Source organism: Channa argus, chromosome 20, assembly GCF_033026475.1.
Source record: "Channa argus isolate prfri chromosome 20, Channa argus male v1.0, whole genome shotgun sequence".
In the NCBI taxonomy this organism is placed as follows: domain Eukaryota; kingdom Metazoa; phylum Chordata; class Actinopteri; order Anabantiformes; family Channidae; genus Channa; species Channa argus.
Genome location: NC_090216.1, coordinates 10,406,329 through 10,425,488, shown reverse-complemented (window position 1 = coordinate 10,425,488; position 19,160 = coordinate 10,406,329). Strand labels below are relative to the sequence as shown.

General features: G+C 38.2%; 2 protein-coding genes across 2 annotated transcripts in view; both read right to left on the bottom strand.

Moving 5' to 3' along the window:
- The window catches only part of svild (supervillin d), a 40,969-nt gene extending 28,611 nt beyond the window's left edge, over positions 1-12,358 (bottom strand). The window contains exon 1 of the mRNA XM_067487984.1: positions 11,982-12,358. The gene's annotated coding sequence lies outside the window, so the exon portion shown is untranslated. The remainder of the gene's footprint in view (positions 1-11,981) is intronic.
- Positions 12,359-14,006: 1,648 nt separating this feature from the next.
- On the bottom strand, positions 14,007-18,859 carry LOC137106163 (glycylpeptide N-tetradecanoyltransferase 1-like). Its single transcript, XM_067489244.1, has 12 exons — positions 18,703-18,859; positions 18,508-18,616; positions 18,174-18,318; positions 17,467-17,585; positions 17,295-17,386; positions 16,327-16,443; positions 16,037-16,207; positions 15,484-15,592; positions 15,162-15,332; positions 14,845-15,012; positions 14,561-14,698; positions 14,007-14,201 (listed from the first exon to the last, which is right to left on the bottom strand). Exons 1-12 carry the CDS (start codon positions 18,717-18,719, stop codon positions 14,178-14,180), a joined length of 1,380 nt encoding a protein of 459 aa, XP_067345345.1. The 5' UTR covers positions 18,720-18,859; the 3' UTR covers positions 14,007-14,177.
- Positions 18,860-19,160: the final 301 nt, after the last annotated feature.

Sequence of the window (19,160 nt, the reverse complement as noted above, 5' to 3'; positions counted from 1 at the left end):
TTCCATGAAGCATTCACAGAGCAGAGAACCACACGTGGCTTGGATGAAGGGGTTTAAAAACTGCACTCTCCTAAATGCATCGCCTGCAACTACAATAAAAATTAGGAGTGTGCTGGTTCTGCCTGCTCCACTCCAAGAAAAACGGATTTGTCAAAGATATCTCTCGCAGCGCAAGTATGCTTAGGTGTCTCTGAAAGCCATAATTAAGAAAGTTAATTAAAGGAAAGTATGTAAATATTAAACAGGTGCACTGTCTAAATATTACAGGACATGAGCAGACATGTTCTCGCAATTATGGTCAGCAAGGGAGAAAAACAGAAATGAAGGTGCTGTGTCTGGACAATGTTAGCACTTAGTGAGTCAGGAAGAAACCGAGTAAGTGAAGAATGGATCAAGGCAAAAGGGAAAGGGGTGAGTCTGATCATAAGGTGATATAAATGAGCTGACTCCAAGAGACAACATGCAATCTCAATTACAACAAGCTTGAGCAAATGTCAGGCGAACCCTTTCTGCGCTAATAAAAAAAAAAAAAAACAATACGACTTTTTCCCAGTTTTTTCATTTGGGAGAAATCCGTAAATCAAAAAAATCTTCAGGAGAAAAGGTTTGCCTGCAATAAATACACCTTATTAATACCTTGTTTTACTTGTCCTTTACTTGTAATTTACAAATAAAAAGTATTTGAGAAATAAATAGCCAATTATTTGTGTGCGTGGAAAACTTCTCTCATCCTCCTGCTAACGTGCCTTTTTTAGTATAATGTTTTTTTTTATATATTCTTTAGAAAACTTGTATGACTGTTAGTAACTACATCTTAAGTATTTAACCGAGGACAGATTGCATTTGGCTTTACTTTTTTCATTATCAATTATCCTAAAACTCTAAACCACAGACACTTTTCCAGCTCCACCTAGATGCAGTAGGTGTACAAGTACACAAAGGCAGTATCCAGCTCAATGCCAGATACTGGTATCGGGACATCCCTCCAAAATAGAATCTTGTTCCTCTTAATAAAATACACGTAATATCTTTGCGTATATGTGTATGAGAGAGTGACAGTCTCCACTTTGACCCCCCCCTCCACCTAACATAACAGTACTTGGCTAAACAATGAGAAACCACAAAACTCCCTTGTGTGCATTTAAATGCAGCTTAACCATAAACACTAACTATGCTTTAGAATTAGATACAGTGTCTTTCTTTGTTATTTGCCTAAAGACACCTACACTGTATGCTTGATGATGGGAAGGAAAACATTCACCATCTGTGTGTTAAATTAACAATTTCGCAGTTCACGTCCATTTCTGTGTGTCTAGTAACAAGTACTCAGTCATCAAGTCTTAAGCTGGAGCAGTCCAGGAGAGTAACAATGATCAGATGAGGATCAAGCTTTTTACTGTACGATATGAAAACCAAATGGCCAATTAAATCTGCAGGTCTAATCAATTTGCAGTTGTAAATCCACTACTACACAGCCTGAAGCCATCTTCAACTCCACAGTTCAATATAGAAAAGATGCTCCTCTAGGGTTAAAACAGTTCAATGTTTGAAGGTTTGTTTTGCAGTAAAATGCCAAAACGGGTCTAATACTGAGACAGCAGTAAACTGTGACTATCCAACAACATGTCTCATGTCAATTTCTCCATCTAGAAGCGATGAACATATTTTTACTTTTGGGTTTCAACTGTGTCGCTCTAAAGCTTGTGAAATGCCTTATGAAGGCAAACGATGCCCAGTTTGGATGTTGACTTCAGGACTATACACACACACTTACATAATTCACCTAGGTCATTACCTATAAAAGGAGAGCTAAACACTACACAACGGCTTGACCATGGAGAACCAGAACATAGAGGCTATTTTGTTTGGAAGCTGTCCCTGTTATTTTAAGCAACAAGGGGGACTGAAAACACAGCTGTGAGTCATACAATAGAAATCATCAACCTATAAGCTAATGTGAACTTACCCAACAATATTTGTTTTGGTTTGCATATTACACAGCTGAAATGGGCATCTTTACCTGTTCATGGCTATTTTTTACAAATCCAGGCAAGTGGAGAACGCAAAATGGTGCAGGACATACACACATTAAGAGAGCTCTTAATAAAATCTCTCTTTACTAGTAACCGTAAAGATAAGTGATTTTGGAAAGGGAAAACCCATTAGCCTTCATTTGCATTAGCTTGTTTGGTGTGTCTGTCTGTCCAAACGGCATGTAAGAAGATATCCATTCTGGCTTTTGTTTGACTGACCACATTTTGTGTGCATCTGCTTTGCTCAGCATGCAGTTACACCCGTCCTACCTGATAATTTGTGTGGGTAATATCAATTCTGCTCCCATAGGGCATGTAAACAAAAAGCTTGCTACAGTTCTAATCACTCGAATGTTTTCTGGGCTGATATTGCCTGTTGGGAATTTCTACTGGCTACAAGAGGAAGATCTGTAACAACAAAGGCCAAGTGTCTCACTTCCTGACTGTGCCCCATATCCTCCTTCATAAAAGCTTGGTTCATCAGGAAATGTAACTCATAAAGCTGGCAAATGTCCAAAACACTCTTGAAACACAGGATGAGTATGGGCAGTGGCAACTAAATGGGTTCAACAGCCAGACTAGCCCTTTGCACTCAAAAAGTACGGGATTTCTTCAAATGTTTTACTATGTACTCGAATAAGTCGTATGAGGGACTTTTTCCTAAAATCATTTCTCCTTGCAAAAACCTTGAATGAGTACTAAACCTTTACATTACATTCATATTGTACTGCCTGTTTTAGGCCAACTAACAAGTGCAATACAGCACGGAGGCAGATGTTGCAAAACTTCGACAAGTTTAACCGAGGTACACGTATGTGTCATTATTTATTACCCAATTTGTGGATTACAGATATCTAATGTCTGCATGGCTCTATCCCCTCTTTCTAACTAGTTCTCATATCCTCTATCACAGCAGGCACAATCAGTGAATTTTCCAAATATGTCTTAGAAGAAAACTGCTCCAGAAATGATCTAAATGTTCATAGCTGCTGTGAAAGGCTTTTGTGACTCTGACTCATTGAACTGCGCGGCAGGAATACAGAGACTGTCCCTTCTGAAGGTGTTTTTTGAATGAGGTCTTGCAGCTAATCCGAGAAGTTTTGTAGTATTGTTATTTCTTGTAATTTCTTAAAAACTAAGAACAAGGCCTGGAAAGGGAAGAGTGATAAGAGAGACATTGCATTATAAGAGTAATAGTTTTAATGCTGCACTCCTTTTCTTGTCTGCAATTCATATGAACCCTTGTATAAATCCAATTAGAAAGCCAGTTACATGTATAGATAACAGAGAAATCAGGTTTGTCTAGTTCCCTACCAGTGCCGCAAGTAATTTGCTACTGTTACTACTACATACCCCTGTGAAACATCAGCCCATCAGCCCTTCGATTCAACACAGAGGTGAGAACAGCTTCAAGCCTGTTTCACATATGAACACCAGACAATAATCGGGAGAAATCAGCCCTTTGTCTGCAGTTGTGTTTCAAACATGTAACTCACGGCGGGAGATCATTCAAAAACATGCTTACAGGGAAAAAAAAATCTGCTTGGTTTCAGTATGGTGTCAGCTCGCACAGAAAGCCCAACATGAAATATGTGGGCTGGGAAACAGTGTTTTGCTTACGAAATATCAGAGCCATACATTAAAAAAACTTTTTTTTTTTTTTGACAATATGGGATAGAGCAGGGTGCTGCAGGGACGGTTTCATGCAGAACTTAACACTAGCGGGTTTGCAGAATAAATTCCAGATTAACTGTAAAATTTTCTGAAGTGGGCTCTGATAAGTCGCTTGTTATGCTAGTAACATCCCTTTGCACCAAGCAAAAAAAGAATTTTGTCAGCCTGTGTGTAAATGCTTGAATAGTCAAAATTAAACCCAACTCAAGTTTCACACTATGAAAAGGGAGTCAACTGAAGCCCCTGAAAAGAAAACAACTCCAGTAAAATTTAATGAATTCATTACTGCTTATAGCCCACTGGTGCCATTACCAACAATAAATGAAGTAAGCAATAAGAAGCAGGCTGCTAATGGAGAAAGAACACCTGTCATGCATTTCCATAGTGAAATCATACTCGTTAACTCACTTATTTGGTGAAAAGACTGGCCAAAAAGCTGCCTAAAAGTCAATAACTGACCTGGCTGCAACCCACCATTTTGTGTATTTTTAAAGAATTTAAATGCCCACACAAGATGACAGAGAAAGAATGAAGGCTACACCCTGCTCAAACAGTGGATTTGCATGGAAAAGTTACATTTCATAAAATGAGCAATGCCTAACATGTAGCGTAAAGCAAAGGGCTCGCAAGCTCTGTTAGGCAAAAATGTAAGCTTGTATGTCAAGGAGTCTGTCATTTAATTTAACCACAAAACCCACTGCACACTACAAGTCATCATTTTAATGAGTGAGTAACAGCACTAATGCAACAAATATTGCTGGAAACCAACACACTAGTACAAATTACTCCAATTTGAAAGGGCTGTTTCTGTTTAGCTCTACTGAAAATCTTCCGTCAGTCATTTATCTTTTTTTTTTTTTTTTTTTTTTTTAAATCCTAAACTGAAATAAACCTTGGCTAACACTGCAGACAGATGGCAAAATCTGGAAATAATGGCTTCTCTTGACAATCTTGACAGCTTTTAGGTTTAAAATATGTTACAAAACTCTGCAAAGTTGTACTTGTGCTTGGAAATGGCACTACACAATGTATCTGTAATGACACAATCCTGTTCCCTGAGTTCAGTTTGTCCATGTTTCACCTAGCTTCACTTCCTGTTCCAGCTTTTATTTTGTAGCCCCTCAGCCTATTTCCTGTCTTAGCCGCTGATTATTTTCACCTGCTCCCCTGTCCTTTTAAACCCCGCTTTGTCTTTGTTGTGTTGCATGCTTCTGCACAGCAAGCCTCTGGATCTTTTCCTTGTTTTGACTCCTGTTTTTCTGTTCCCCATTTTTAGACATTTTGCCATTTTGATCTCAGGTCCATGTATTTAGGTTTATGTTCTGATTCATAGTTTTTTGCCTTTATTGCTTTTGTTTTCTTGTCCTCCTTGTGGAGTGATTTTCAGTTGTGTTCACCCACCCAGTTCACTACAATAAACCCATTTAATATTTAAACCTCCTCTTGCAGTCTCCTTACTTGGGTCCAAAATCCTAATACCCTAATCCGTGACATGTAAAGCACTACGAATTTGTATAATGACAACATTTTGCCACTGGAAACCTTCAGAAATCCACCTAATGTAACCACATACACAAGAGAGACCTAAGACATGAACTTTCCTTTGGTGAACAAAAAAGTAAGGAAGCCGTTAAAGATGCAGCCAGCTCCTGACACGCGCTCTTCCTGAAGAAGGAGGGTAGAGAGTGGAAACTCTGCTGAGAAAACCATGTGATGGGGCAAAAACAGACTTCTGGACCAATTTGTTTTTTTGGTTTTTTTTTTTTAAAAACTGCCCTTCAAACAAAAGATGTATCAAGCATACTGACCAAATGACGAAGCAAGTGACAATTTCATGGCTGGTTATCTCCCAAAAGTACTGTGTAAGGTTTGGTTATGCTATCATTAAATATGCCAAGGAACACATATTGCAGTTAAAAGAAAGTTACACTACAAATCTTATTTAGGGTTCAAATAAAATCCACTTTAGATCTTTGCACAGTATACAGGATATTACATGTGTCCCCTGGATACAGCAAGCAGGTCATGTGACCAAACATTGAAAGCAGATAGGCCTGTCTATGGGTCACCAGTCCCTAATCCAATAACTCATCTTACACATACTCTACATTAAGCATTGCTCTATTCACCCATAACAAAGGAGTCCAGAAAGCAGCCAAGGAGGGGTGAGGCTATAGGGTGTGTTACTTTTTTACCCACCTTCATGTAACCACCATTGAGTGGCCAATGTGTTACTCATTAAAAAGCAATCTTTCAGTGGTTATAAAGCAGTTTAGATTCAGTGCCTGCCAGTAACCATTGGCAGAATTAAAAAAAATGTTTTAATCACAATTACAGAGCCTTATGCTTCTTTATCAAGTTTAAATGTACCTCCACTAATATAGAATTTTAAAGAATGATTCAGACAGGACAAGTTTATTTGTCTAACAGTGCAAAAGCCCTTCATTCACATGACTCAACTGTTCTCTTGCTTTGAGTTCAATGGAAAGGAAGAAAAAAGGAGGGGTTAAACTGACTAAGGAAGGAAAAAGCTGAGGAAGGAAGAACAAAAGTTTGTAGGGTGGAGGAGGATACAGAAAAAGGGAGGGAGGATAAAAAGAGTGCAGAGGAGAAAAAGGGGTGGGTAAAACAGGAGAGTGGCAAGAACGGCAGAGTTCAGGGCAAAGGAAAAGAGATGGAAAGGAGGATGGAGAGAATGGGCTTTTGTCGGGGGTGGACGTGATGGCTTTGTGGGGCATGTGTCTCCAGGGTGCCAAAGGGCCCTTGTCTAGTGGTATGGGGGTGGAGGGAGGACAAGATCTGCTGCTGCAGAACAAGAGGTGGAGGAGGATGGGGCAAAAACAGGGCCTGAGACTAATCCATCTCTCCCTCTGCCTCCTGCCCCCCGGCCTTTCTCACATAAACTCCCTCAAATCCTTTTTACCAGAAGTCCTGCTGACTACAGCCAGTCACCCGAAAGGCAGTTGACATAACAACCCCAGAGTACTCATGCCTGCACTCTGTTGTGCCATAGTAACTGGAATGGTAAAACCAGTACGGACCTGCAGGAGGGAGACATTATTTTTCTTCCTTGAGAAAAAAAAACAACAACAACATCACAGAAAATCTGGAAAAAAGTGCGTTTGTGTTTTCCACTATTGGTTTCTTTAAAGACCAGCTCTGTCTCCCTGCCTTCCGGCTTTCTGTTTGTTATATTCAAAGGACCGATTAAATGTGACGTATGGGAAAGTAAACAACTACAGTTACACATGCATAAAAAGACAAAACAATTCACAAACAGAGGCCAAAAATACACACACTGGCTTTCTACATAGACTGCAATCACTGAATCAGGAGTGGTGAGTAAGAAGGGTGGGGTTTATGGGGCTTTATCTAGGTAGGGGATCACATAGATGCACACACATACAGTACACAACACACAATGTGCTGTGTTGAATTCCATTCAGAGCATTAATGCAGCCCAGAAAGAAACACCCACACATTTTTTTATAGGGCAGATGTATTGTAGTAGTAGCCACAGTCAAATCACCTTTCCTCACACCAATCACTTCCCTATGCTGCATGCTAACATATGTAAAACAATTCCTAGCTCCAGGAATTCTTCAAGTGCATTATTGCCAGATTTCAATGAAAAGATAATGAAAATGAACTAAAAGGACCACAGCATTTTATAAAGCAACTATTTTTTTAAAGCTAGGTCAGCTACTTTGAATAGACCTGAAGTTACCTTTCCTTTTCTGCGTGTACCTTCAGCATTTGAATTCCAACAATTTACTGGTCAATTTGACCTAAAGCTACTTTCCATCATCTTTGTACAAACTTGAATTCTTGGACAATAAATCTAAATTTAATGAACTACTTTCAAATAGTACATTTTAAAAAAGAAATTACTATAATTTATGATTTCACTCTATAAAAAAAGCAATTAACTCAAGCTCTTTTTAAAAACATTATCAACTAAATTTTACATTATCTTTTGTCACAGTTCACCAAAGAATACCCACCAGAGCTGCCTCCCTAAAGTAATCATCTAATGCAATTCTTTCCGCTTGTCAACAACTTATCAACATGGACTTCATCCCCAAATGGCTGCCTGTAAAATACAGACAAGACTGAAAAGAGACGAGGGTAATGTGAGGAGGAGGAGGGATCAGTTGGGGTGGAAATGTCTCGTCCGGAGAATCCTGTTCCTGTGGTTCCTGGTGACCACTTTGCAGAGCAGACACCATCTGGCCAGCTGGAATGCTACTGAGCAGGGGGTGGTGGAGTTAAGGCGATCTACTATCTTACAGGGGGATGGGTTATGGCTGAGAGATGGAATAGTATCCAATAGTACCAATAGTAACTGGTATATAGTACCAGTATTGGGAATAATGCCAAACTATATAAACTTTGCAGAGCATTGTGGTGGTGAGCAGTGAGGCCATTGGGAGTCATAGCAATATGGCTAAATTCCATAAAGCCTTAGGTACCCATTCAGATAATAAGGCAATTCATTTAAAGAAGTGAATTATAAGCATGAGCACTAGTATTGTGGTCCCTTAGGGGAAACCAGGTTAGCGATTTCCCAGTGTCTCCAGATTTTTGCTATGCTTTAGCAACTTTACATTTACTTCCAAACATGAGATAAAAACAATTTATCATCTTCCCATCAGTACAAAATCGAAAGTTTATTTACCAAAATGTCTTTTACTTTACAATACAGCAAATTTTGCTATTTCTATAAAGTTGTCAGAAGATTAATTTTTCCTCTCCACTGTTGCCTAGGGCTTGATCAAGGGGGATTTGTTGGGTTGCTTCTACATACTTGTGTAGTCTGGACTTTATTCTGTAAAGTGCCTTGACATGACTTTGTTGTAAATTGGCACAATATAAATAAAGTTGAATTGAATTAGATGGGGTGGGTACCGCTGTACAATTTACTACACATGATTTATTGTCGTAAAACTCAAAATAAAAAGCATTAGGTGAATCATATCTTTGACCCTGTTCATTTAAAATAAAACGTTTACCAATGATACATTGTGCATGTTTTATTGGATTTGGATTTATGGATTTTTCTTTGCAACATCTGTCACTAACATGGGCACAAAGGCAGTTAAATCCTGTCTGACATGTACAAAAAACGCAGATTCAAAACATTCTTTTCAATTTTATTATAAAGGCTTTGTTTTGATGATGTGTCAGATAAAATTTTGTTGTGGCACTGAGCTAAAACAGAACTGTTGTATGAAGACAGGCCTTGTGCTGCCCCTGCACGTGGAAACTATTATGACTGCACAAATCAAATGAAACTATAACGAATGAAAGTATAACCATATGTTTATGCGCCATGCATATATTACATAAGATTGTCATTAAAGTTGACCATCTCGGTGCAGCCGCTTACCAAATACAGCTGATGGCTTGATGTCTAAACTGGAAGCTGTCCACTCTAACTGCTAGCTAGGTTTATAAATATGTCTTAGTGGAGATTAGCCTAAGGGTAACCCCTACCACTCTTCCCCGTGGAGTTTCTATTGCTCACTTTGTCACATCCTTTCTGCTTTGTATAAATATTTGTTCTGCAAAAGTTCTTGGCTGTGCAGTTGACATCAAACCCTAATGAGAGCTGAGGAGAGAGGATAGGTCAGACCTAGAGAGAGGGGAGCTGAGTGGGTGGATCTTGTGGTTGACTTCTTGCAGCCAAAGTTTACAGTTCAGCTGCTGCATGTAAACTAACTGTTAGGTAACACAGCCAGGTACTGAACAGGTTATGAATGAAAAATGTGTCCATGTGAATAAATATATGCTGTCTTACTCTGTCTTCTAACATATGACTAGTCACTTTTCAAAGCCTTTTTTATTCTTTTCATTTATTTTTTCCCAATTGCATGAGAAGCATTAATAAAGACAACACACTAAAGATATGTATCTATGCAGGTAAGCATATAATTGCATTGCAGTATTGCTTTACTGATCCAAAGTTGTTAGGTGCTACTTTTAAACAATCTCTATATGCTTATTTTGGGCCATTCCCTTTTAGAGCCTTGTTAAAAACCTTAATTACACCCATAAATTTAACTTCCAAAAATATTTTGACTAGAGTTTTTTTTTAAACACACCTATAATTGCTTTTTGGTTAAGCAACACTCTGGAGGTACATTCCCTTAGTGTAACAAAAGGTTTCACCTTTTTGACAGCATGCTGGCAAAACGGCAGCTCAGTATGCATAATAAAGCCTTAATGAGAAACCTTCAAGAAAAGGCAAAGTCCCCTGACAGCCAGAAAATTAACACAGAGCCATGATTCAATGCTTTGGTCCCACGGTTTTTAATGGTGCAGTATATCAGTAGTAATGCTCACTCAGCTTAAGCAAAATACACAAAAAAAAAAAAAAAAAAAAAAAAAAAACGCAACCCATTGTTTCTTGCCCTGCTACGGCCCTAAATGCATGTACAAATTACCAAGTTAGATCCTTACAGACTTTACACTGTCAGTAACATTTGTGATCCAGAAATTGAAACTACGGCTGCATTCATGAAAATAGGCTTTGAAGAATAAAAAATTGCATAACAAGTTGGATAGTTTGGTGTTTCAGCACTAAACAAGTCTCTGCAGCAGGAGCCTTCATCTACCCTCCGAAAGCCCACCACGTTGAGTAACAACATCCCTGCAGGAGCAACATGAAACCAACCCTGGCTGACACAAGGCATTCAGGTGAATGATAACACCTACAGTACCAAAACCACATTACACTCAGTTCTGCTCAACAACAATGGAATTTCTGTCTGTGTCTGGTGTCTTAACATGACCCCCAAATAAGCCAGTAAAAAGCTGCAAAATTATGTGGTAGAGAGGACCAGCTCCACTCCCTGCTCCTGCCCCCAAGCAGCTCTGCTACTGCTTAGTGGTGACTGTGCTTTGTCCATCAACTTTCTGTTATTCCCCAGCACAACAAAAGTAACACAAGGCAGCATATTCTGTCATTGATAAGAAGAATAACACAAACATGTGCCATCCTGCTCACAAACACTCATTGTGTCTAATCAAGTCATACATCTTTTTCTGTGTTGCTCAACACCAGTTGGCAGAGGAAGGTCCTAGGAAGCCTGTTGTGACACAGGCCAGAGAAGAAGCCTTAAAGTGGGAAAATTACAGTCTGGCAAACCTCAAATACCATAGCCCTTGGATATAAAGCTTCAATGAGTTTTATTCTATTCACCACCTAAGAAGAAACACTTACTCTTAAAATGAAGTATAGCACACAATGAAAAGAAGCTGCTGTACCTTTGGGAAGCAAGAAGTAACTGAAGTGACACACTGTAATGAAGTTGCGGTTACACAATGAAAAAAAAAAAAGACAAAACACAGGCTGCATCTCACCAACACTAAAATCACCACGTTTCAACGGAATGAATCAAACAAGTCTCGCCCTTTGAGTGTACACAGTATCTAAGCAATGTGCAAGTATTTGCATAGCCATGGCTGTTTGAAGCAGATTAACATGGCACTGATTCCAAATTATTCTGTGTCAAACTCAATAATCTTGTCTGTACTGACTTACTGCCATCCTTTTGAACATAGAAGAGTTGAAAGAATAATGTTTAAATTCACACTGAAGTTTGCCCTGAAGCCATTTCAACATTCTCAAACTTTATCACTCTGTTTTCACAGGTGGTTTTGCACAACACAGCCCTAAATGCTCACTTCTCTCTGTTTGCAGAAGGACTTCTCAGGGTTAGATCTTGGCTGTCGAAATAGGGCCGACCAGTCACTCAACTAGTCTCTGGTGAGTAGCTAACATGCCTACGACCAATGTGCCATAGTCAGACGGTGGGTGAAAGGATAAAACCAGCTGGCATGGACGTGCTGTAGCCAAATATGCCGCACAGAGACCGACTGAATGTGGAGAAGTGAGTGTTGTTCCCGTCATTTTCTACAAATATACAGGGGGGGGTCCAACTGCACGAGTAAATGTGCAGCAGAAGTAGGGGTAATAGGGTTAAATAAAAAGCCACGATTTCCTCTTAACTGTGTCACCGTCATTAAGGAAGGGAACTGAGTGAAGTAATGACAGCTGCTCTGTGTGTACGACAGCATTTCGAAATAAAGCATAACATCCTTGCATCTAACCAAACCATATGACTGTCACACATGAACATTTCCTTAAACACACATCAAAACATTTAGCAAGTAAATATGCAACATCGTATTCTACACTACATTAACTTACAACAATGTACTCATTACACTGTTACAACACAGACTGCACATTCGAACGGAATAACGTACCTGCAGTTTTCATGGAGGTCTGCTGATGAGGCGTCCTCCAGAGATGAAGGTATAATTACCTTTTTGAACACCTTATTCAAGCTAAACACGACGAAAAGCCAACAGCTAAACTACACACACTAGCTATGTGTTGGTAAGTTGGGAACGATGCTAACTACCGTTAACGTGAGCACGTCCCTTGGAGAGGGCAGTTAACGTTTCGCCGGCGAGCGGCAGTCCTCAACAAAATTGAAAACTGAAAATAAACCGACACCTTTCTTAATCTAGATAACAGACTAATTTGCTATAGCGATCCTCCACCAAAACTAATTGACGAGTCGAATCCGTCCTGCCCACACAGGACGCAGATGAGGCATCAACAACTAATGCTAACAGGTCCCGTCGCTTCAAACTTAAAATGCCTTCTCGCTTCTGATTGGTCCAAACACACAGTGGTGTTGTGTTTAAGGGCTTCTTGTGAACGTCTCGATTCTCCTATTGGCTCATAAGTACTGTGTACTGTGAAAAGTGAAAGTTACATGTAGTCTCTAAACGGATACTTCACATAGTACTTTTACTACTACCATACTTAGCTAATGCATTACTATATTGTTCTAATACTACACATTAAGTGGACACGGCCAGATTGCTCACCTGGCCCTACTCACTTTCACTATTCGTGGCAGTTTTATTATTTCCATTCGAACCCTAACAGCAGCAGTCTGAAAGTCTAGATAATCAAAAATGAATGACAATAATATTTTGATTGAAATTTTGATAATGGAAATTGGTAAGCAACAGTTTATTGGTACCAGCTTTTCAGATAAATATTATACTTAATTAAATATAAGTTATTCATTTTGACAGCTGACTAACTTAAAATGTGTATTTAATATGATTAACAATCAAATAATAATTAAAAAACCATTAAACCATTAAAGACAATTAAAGAATTTCAAGATCTGTTGCTAAAAAAAACAATCATTGGTTGCAGTCTTACAGCTCTCCTATGGAGTACCTTGCCTGAGGGTTTCTATGATGGAAAACATGTTATGATTGGTCTTTCTTTCTTTCTGTCTTTATATGTTTGTTTCAGTTCAGGCAACATGCAAACAAACATTTATATACAGGTATTATGAATTAACAATAAATCCAAAACAGGTTACGTCTACATGTAGTGTGCATGTAGTTGTTGATGGTATGCATTGATTTTAAGTTGAAACTGTTAGAAAGCTGATCATTCTACTATGTGTTTATTATTGAGGTCATTGTGGTGGAGTCGTATGGAGTACTTTATATTAAAAAGGGGTTCTAATGTTTTTGCGAGAATTACCACATTTCTGACAGTTTCAACTTAAAAGCTGAGAAATTATTAATTCAATTAATGAAAGTAGAATTTGTGGCAAAGCTACAGTATTAAATTGCAATTGTATAGGTGTACCTGTGGCTGTAGCTGATGTGCATAAAAGTAAATGATAATATTAAAGTGCCCCCTGCTGCTTATATCTAGGACTTCGTAGTCTCAAATGGATGAAGAGGCTCACTGTATCTTGAAGCGTAAGCAATGAATTTAAAATTTGTGAATGCAAATTAGTGTATAGCATTTTTACATGGTCTATACTGTAGATTTCCTTATGAATGGTCGATTACAAACATGCTCTCAGATTTTTCATAAACTCAGATCTTGTATTAATGCCTAGAAGATTTAACTGGATTGCATTTATGCCTGACATTATACTTATGCTTAATTTATACTGAAAGTGGATGGTAAGGCCACATAAGAGATTGTGTGAGGGTGTGTATGTTGTGTATGTCTACATGTATGTGTTCTTGCATATTCCATGTAATACATTTTGTGTACTTATATGAATTGCCTGTCTGAATACCTCCCAGAATACACACACATGCACTCACACACACACACAGACAGACACACACATACAGACACCCACTCAAACCTACATACACACATGTTGGGATATACAGAAAGCTTTTTATGAGATGGTTATTACTGTTTAAGAGAGAAACATATGATGAACATATTTACAAATGGTTTTTATTTGTATTTTTTCCATTCATTTCTAAGTGTGTGTTTTGCAGTATGTCAGCCTACATTTAAAACACAAATTCATGCTGGTAATACAGTCTGAATGCAAATGTTCTGTGAATCAATTTGGTTTGATCATCATCACAACTCTGTCATCTCTCCATGGCAAGTTAGTTAGGTAACACCAAGCCCACCTGTAAAAAATGAAGTGGTTATTATGACTTACTGGTGACTGTCAAATGCAACAATTATTTCAAATACCAAGCTTGTGTTGGACAAATGTTTATGTAGCACTGCTGCACTTTGTATCTAGATATTACTTATATATACATATATAATATTATTATATATAATACATAATAATGTTATCATTACAACATTTATATAGTATAATATAATATTATTATACATTTTTATTTCATTTAAATTCATAGCAAATTTGCATAAAAATGAAAACCTGACAGCCAAGAAATGATCTAGAGGCCTTTGGGCTTTGAATCCACTGTATGATGTAATGTGTCTTGACAGGTTGTGATATTGTAGCAATCAGTACCTTGTCTGAGCTCATGTTAGGACACATCCAGTTGTACAGGTAGTAATGAAGGCTCTTGTTACTGATGCTGAACTTGAGCTTCTCTAGGAAACTCATGTTATCCATCACATCAAGAGCACAGAAGATGTCAAAACCTTTCTGTTGGTGAAGGAAATGAGCTTTTTTTTGTCTTCATATACACAAAACTAAAAGTCCATTAATCATAACATATAATTAATTATATTTATTAATTAATTATCATTATATAATTGTGTAATTAATAGAATTTTGATTTTGAAACTTACAGATTTAGCCAGGACCAGTGTGTCCTCCATAAGGCCAGCTGGGTCTGTGGCAGTACAGGAAATGTAAAGGAGATAAGCTTCCTTCAGGTCAGTGTGAACTAGGTGATTCAACACCCTTGATGAGACACTGTAGAAACTCACTACATCTGTCAGTGTACCATCCTGTCCCTGTGTAATGCAAGGAGAGACAAACTGCTTCTTAACCTCTGCAGCATAATGACTTTAATTGTTTTGAGGAAATTTTAACTGATTAGTCATCAACTCTCCAAAGAAATTAAAAGTAAAAATATTGTAAAAGACAAACTGCAAAGTCAAACCTCCACCACATAGGTGTCAATCACATCATCCTGTGGCAAGAGCCAGTGCTCTACTTCCTGTGTTGACAGGATAGGGCTGAGATGAAACTTGCTGAGGTTAGTCTGGAGTAGTGAATGTATCTCTCCAACGTCTTCTTTCGTCATAGGGCGCAAGCCTGGTGTCTTTGTCACCTAAGATAAAGAGGAGGAGAGAAAAATCTGTAACATTTTATATTTTGTTTAGATCTCTTTGCCATTCCAACATCTTGGCCAGTGTTGTTGAAACAGTCAGACTTCAGTGGCACCTTTACGTTTTTGCCTCTAGGTGGCAGCACAAACTAACCTTAGGGAGACGGTTAAATTTGAGCGCTCTCTGCAGGTTCATATTCTGTCTCAGGCCTGGGTAGCTGACCTCCACCAGCTTTCGAGGATTCAGAGGACGATGCCAGTACCTAAAATAATTCGTTTGATTATTTGGAAGGGACAATACTACAGATATATATATAGAGGTATCATGCATGTATGCAGAATTGACTAATATTTGCAACAGAACACGTAAACAAATTCCTTGTTTTCTTCACTTGAAATTCACACTTTATAGAATTGAAACCTACATTTATTTAATTAATGAATTTTAAATCTTGTAAACTGTGTGTAACATCACATTACTCCAAATGCAACATGCTCCTTGAAACTAGTGACAAAAAAAGATTAGCAATCACCAAAATTGGAAGAACTTGGCAAGATTTTGTGTTTGAATTAAAATGCAACTGTTCCTAAAAAGAACTTCATTGAATAAATTGCTCTTCGGGGGCTTCAAAAGTGATAATTATGGCTTTGCATTGGCTTGAAGTCAAATGTGAATAAACCTTGTTTAGCAGGAGCTCCTACTGTACCTGCAGGAGCTTAGTGGTGTCGGCAGCACTATTTCAGCTGTATAGATTGCGTGGCAGAGGCCCTGCTGGTTAACCCGTCTGGTGAGCTCTCGAATCAGAACTGGAGTCATTCGCTTTAGACGCAGCTTCTTGTGCACACACAGAAATTTGACCTGTACCATCCGCTTCTCCCTGCAAATCATGTTTGAGTGTTTAGTTTGAGACATTTGCAGGAAAACTGTTATAGATTTGCTGGCAAGTGCCCTGAGTAATAATATGAGATTTTCACATAAACATATGTTCCTACTCACGTCTCATATATACGAATATCTGCAGGAACAGCAGCAATGAAACCGACTAACTTCTTATTGCTTTCTACTCGCACAGCACAGTGCCACTGAGGCAGCCAGTTAGGAGGTTGCAAAGCCCTTAGGAGGAAAAGAATGACACTTATTACAGTTGGACTTAGAATAAATGTAGAGATAGTTTAATAAACTCAGATTAAGTGCAATTTTTAATAAAAGAACTGAGCATGAGTTGCCGTGATTGAATGAATAGAACAGCGTTACACAACCTCAGGGTCAGGTCCTGGAATTTCAATTATTAGTTTCAAAGGAAATGTTGTTATGTTTAATGTAAGTGTTCCCTAAGAGATCTCAGAGAAAGGCAGTCGTATTGTGATTAGAGTAGCAAGCTTGTACTGATACGATGTGTTGGAGAGTCAGGCTAAAAAGTCAAGTGGGTAAATTATGTTGTCAATTTAAGACCCTTGATGCTTTTTTTCAGTGTAACTCAGAAGCTACTGAGAAGCATCTGAGTGTGAATGTGGAAAAGTGTGTGAGCATCTGTGTCTCTCTTTGTGTTGTCTTGTTTTCATACTTGTATAAGTGTGCAATGGGACAATTCTGATAAGTACAGTAGTTTAAAGAAATATGACATGCTAGTTGATACCTTCCAGCAACATGGAGAAGAAGAAAAAAAATTTAATTAGCAGTTAAAATCAGTTATTTAGATATTCAAAGAGAATGTTTTAAAGAAAGTTAGAGAAAGTTAAAGAATTATTACGAAAGTTAAATGAACGTTTTTTTCCTTGGAAATCCATATAAGACACTATTTATTATTCAGTGCACAGTAATTTTAAAAGTCTTTACGCATGACTAGAGGGGACCTACAGAATAAGCAGCTAGATTTTAAACATAGTTAATAAAAGATTTACAAAGATGCAAATACCGAAATTCTAAAGATCAAATGTGAGAAAATGCATGAGGCAGGAGCTCACCACTGCAGATATTCCTGAGAGAAGTTAAACTTGTAAGTGTTGTCATCTTCCTCCATGTAGTTATCATTTAGTAGGGTGCAAAGCTCTTTCAACTGAAATGACAGATGGAAAAACATTGACATTTCTGAACTCTTTTTGTGATAGTAGTAAGTTAGTAAAGTCAGTAACCTACTATTCTAGGAGAGCTCAGATCCAAGGTATCCCAAGAAAAACCCTGAGGTAAAGAGTAGGCCTCCTTCCGAACATTGACTTCACTCTCTGCTATTGGACCGTGAGTTGTAATAATGTCACCTGAAGACATGAGTGTAAAGAACAAAAATGTTTCACCAGATCTGAATGAATAACATTTTAGTGAGTGAATGATGTATGTACTTTGAGGTATGACTTATCCAAACTATAATCTACAATGTGTTAACAGTGGATAAAAGAGCAAACCAGTTTGTATGAAAACATAACTTTAAAAGCCTGTATGACATAACTCTTAATATGAGACCCATTTCTACTCACAGTCGATGGTGTTAATGTCCTGTAAAAAGTAGGACAGTTCTAATAAAATAGTAGACAGAGTTCACAAGTGGATAAAAACAGTGTAGGTTTCAAAACATTTCAGATGTATTTCCAATAATTATTGATTATTCTTTATTATTTATGCACAGCAGTATAAATATTCTAAATTAATCATTCACATTTTATCAAATTGAGTATAATGGATGAGAAAAGCAATGCCATCTCCTTATCTGTCAAGTAAATAGCTACTACCACCAGCAAGCAGTTAGTGTAGATTAGCATTAAGTCTCACTATTTAACATGCGTTAAGTTATTTTATGTCATGCAAATCCCAGTGTCAAACTTTTGGTTTTCCAACAAAGAACTGCTCACCCAGTCTGGGGACAGGCTGTGTTTCCCAGAAACGGTAGGTGTGCTTCTTGGCCTGCTGCATGTTTCTGGGCAGGCTTGGGCCCAAGGAGAAGAGGTGAAGGGCTTTCTGGATCTCTTGTTGCTTTTTTTCTGGCAGAGAGTCCAGCTATAGGGCAGAACAGTACTGGGTCACCAAGCAGCGTCAATCAGTTCAAATATGTCACTTATAAAGCCAAATGTCAGTAGACCTACTTTTGATACACAGTTTGTGATACACAAAGATGTAAGGACACATTTTGACTGTGCACATATTCACAAACAAGTGTTTAAATTTTACTGTATTATAAAGTCATACCATAGTAAATGGGTCTCTGGGTCCCTGTGGTCTCCAGGCATCTTCCCCCTTTTGCTTCTTTTTACTCTTTTTGAGTCTTTCACACTCATCCTCTGTGAGCTTCTTATCACTAAAAGAAATTGTAATGCACGTTTGTGTATAACCTGTTCAAATATGAAATTAACTCTTCTAAAAACAGACTTTTTTCATACTTACAAGTTTGAACCATTCATTGTAAACAAATGCTTAAGTCCTTAAAGTGGAGGGTGAAAAGAAGTGTTTTCTGAAACAACTGTGGTTTTTCAGCTCTTATCTCTGTGAGCAGTGAGGGGAGGAGAGTGACCGCCTCTGTTACCCAGCCCAGCTCCCACCCAACTGGTAGATAACGAAAAGCTATACCAACAAATAGCACTTCTCACGGTCTTCATACGTCAGACAGCTAGTGGAAAGAGCGCTGCAGCAGATTAAAGCTTATGGCAGTTTGAGCCAGGAAGGACATCTAATTGGTTGAGTTTGTCTAATTTCAGAGTTCCCACATCCAGCTCTCTACTTTTGAAATGTAGTACCCTGTTCCAGGGCCAAAGTCTTGTGTTTGTGACAATCAGTTAACGTTTTTGCACATGTCATGTTTTTGATCATAATAGCCACATGTTTTTGCTGGTTCCTTTCCTTTC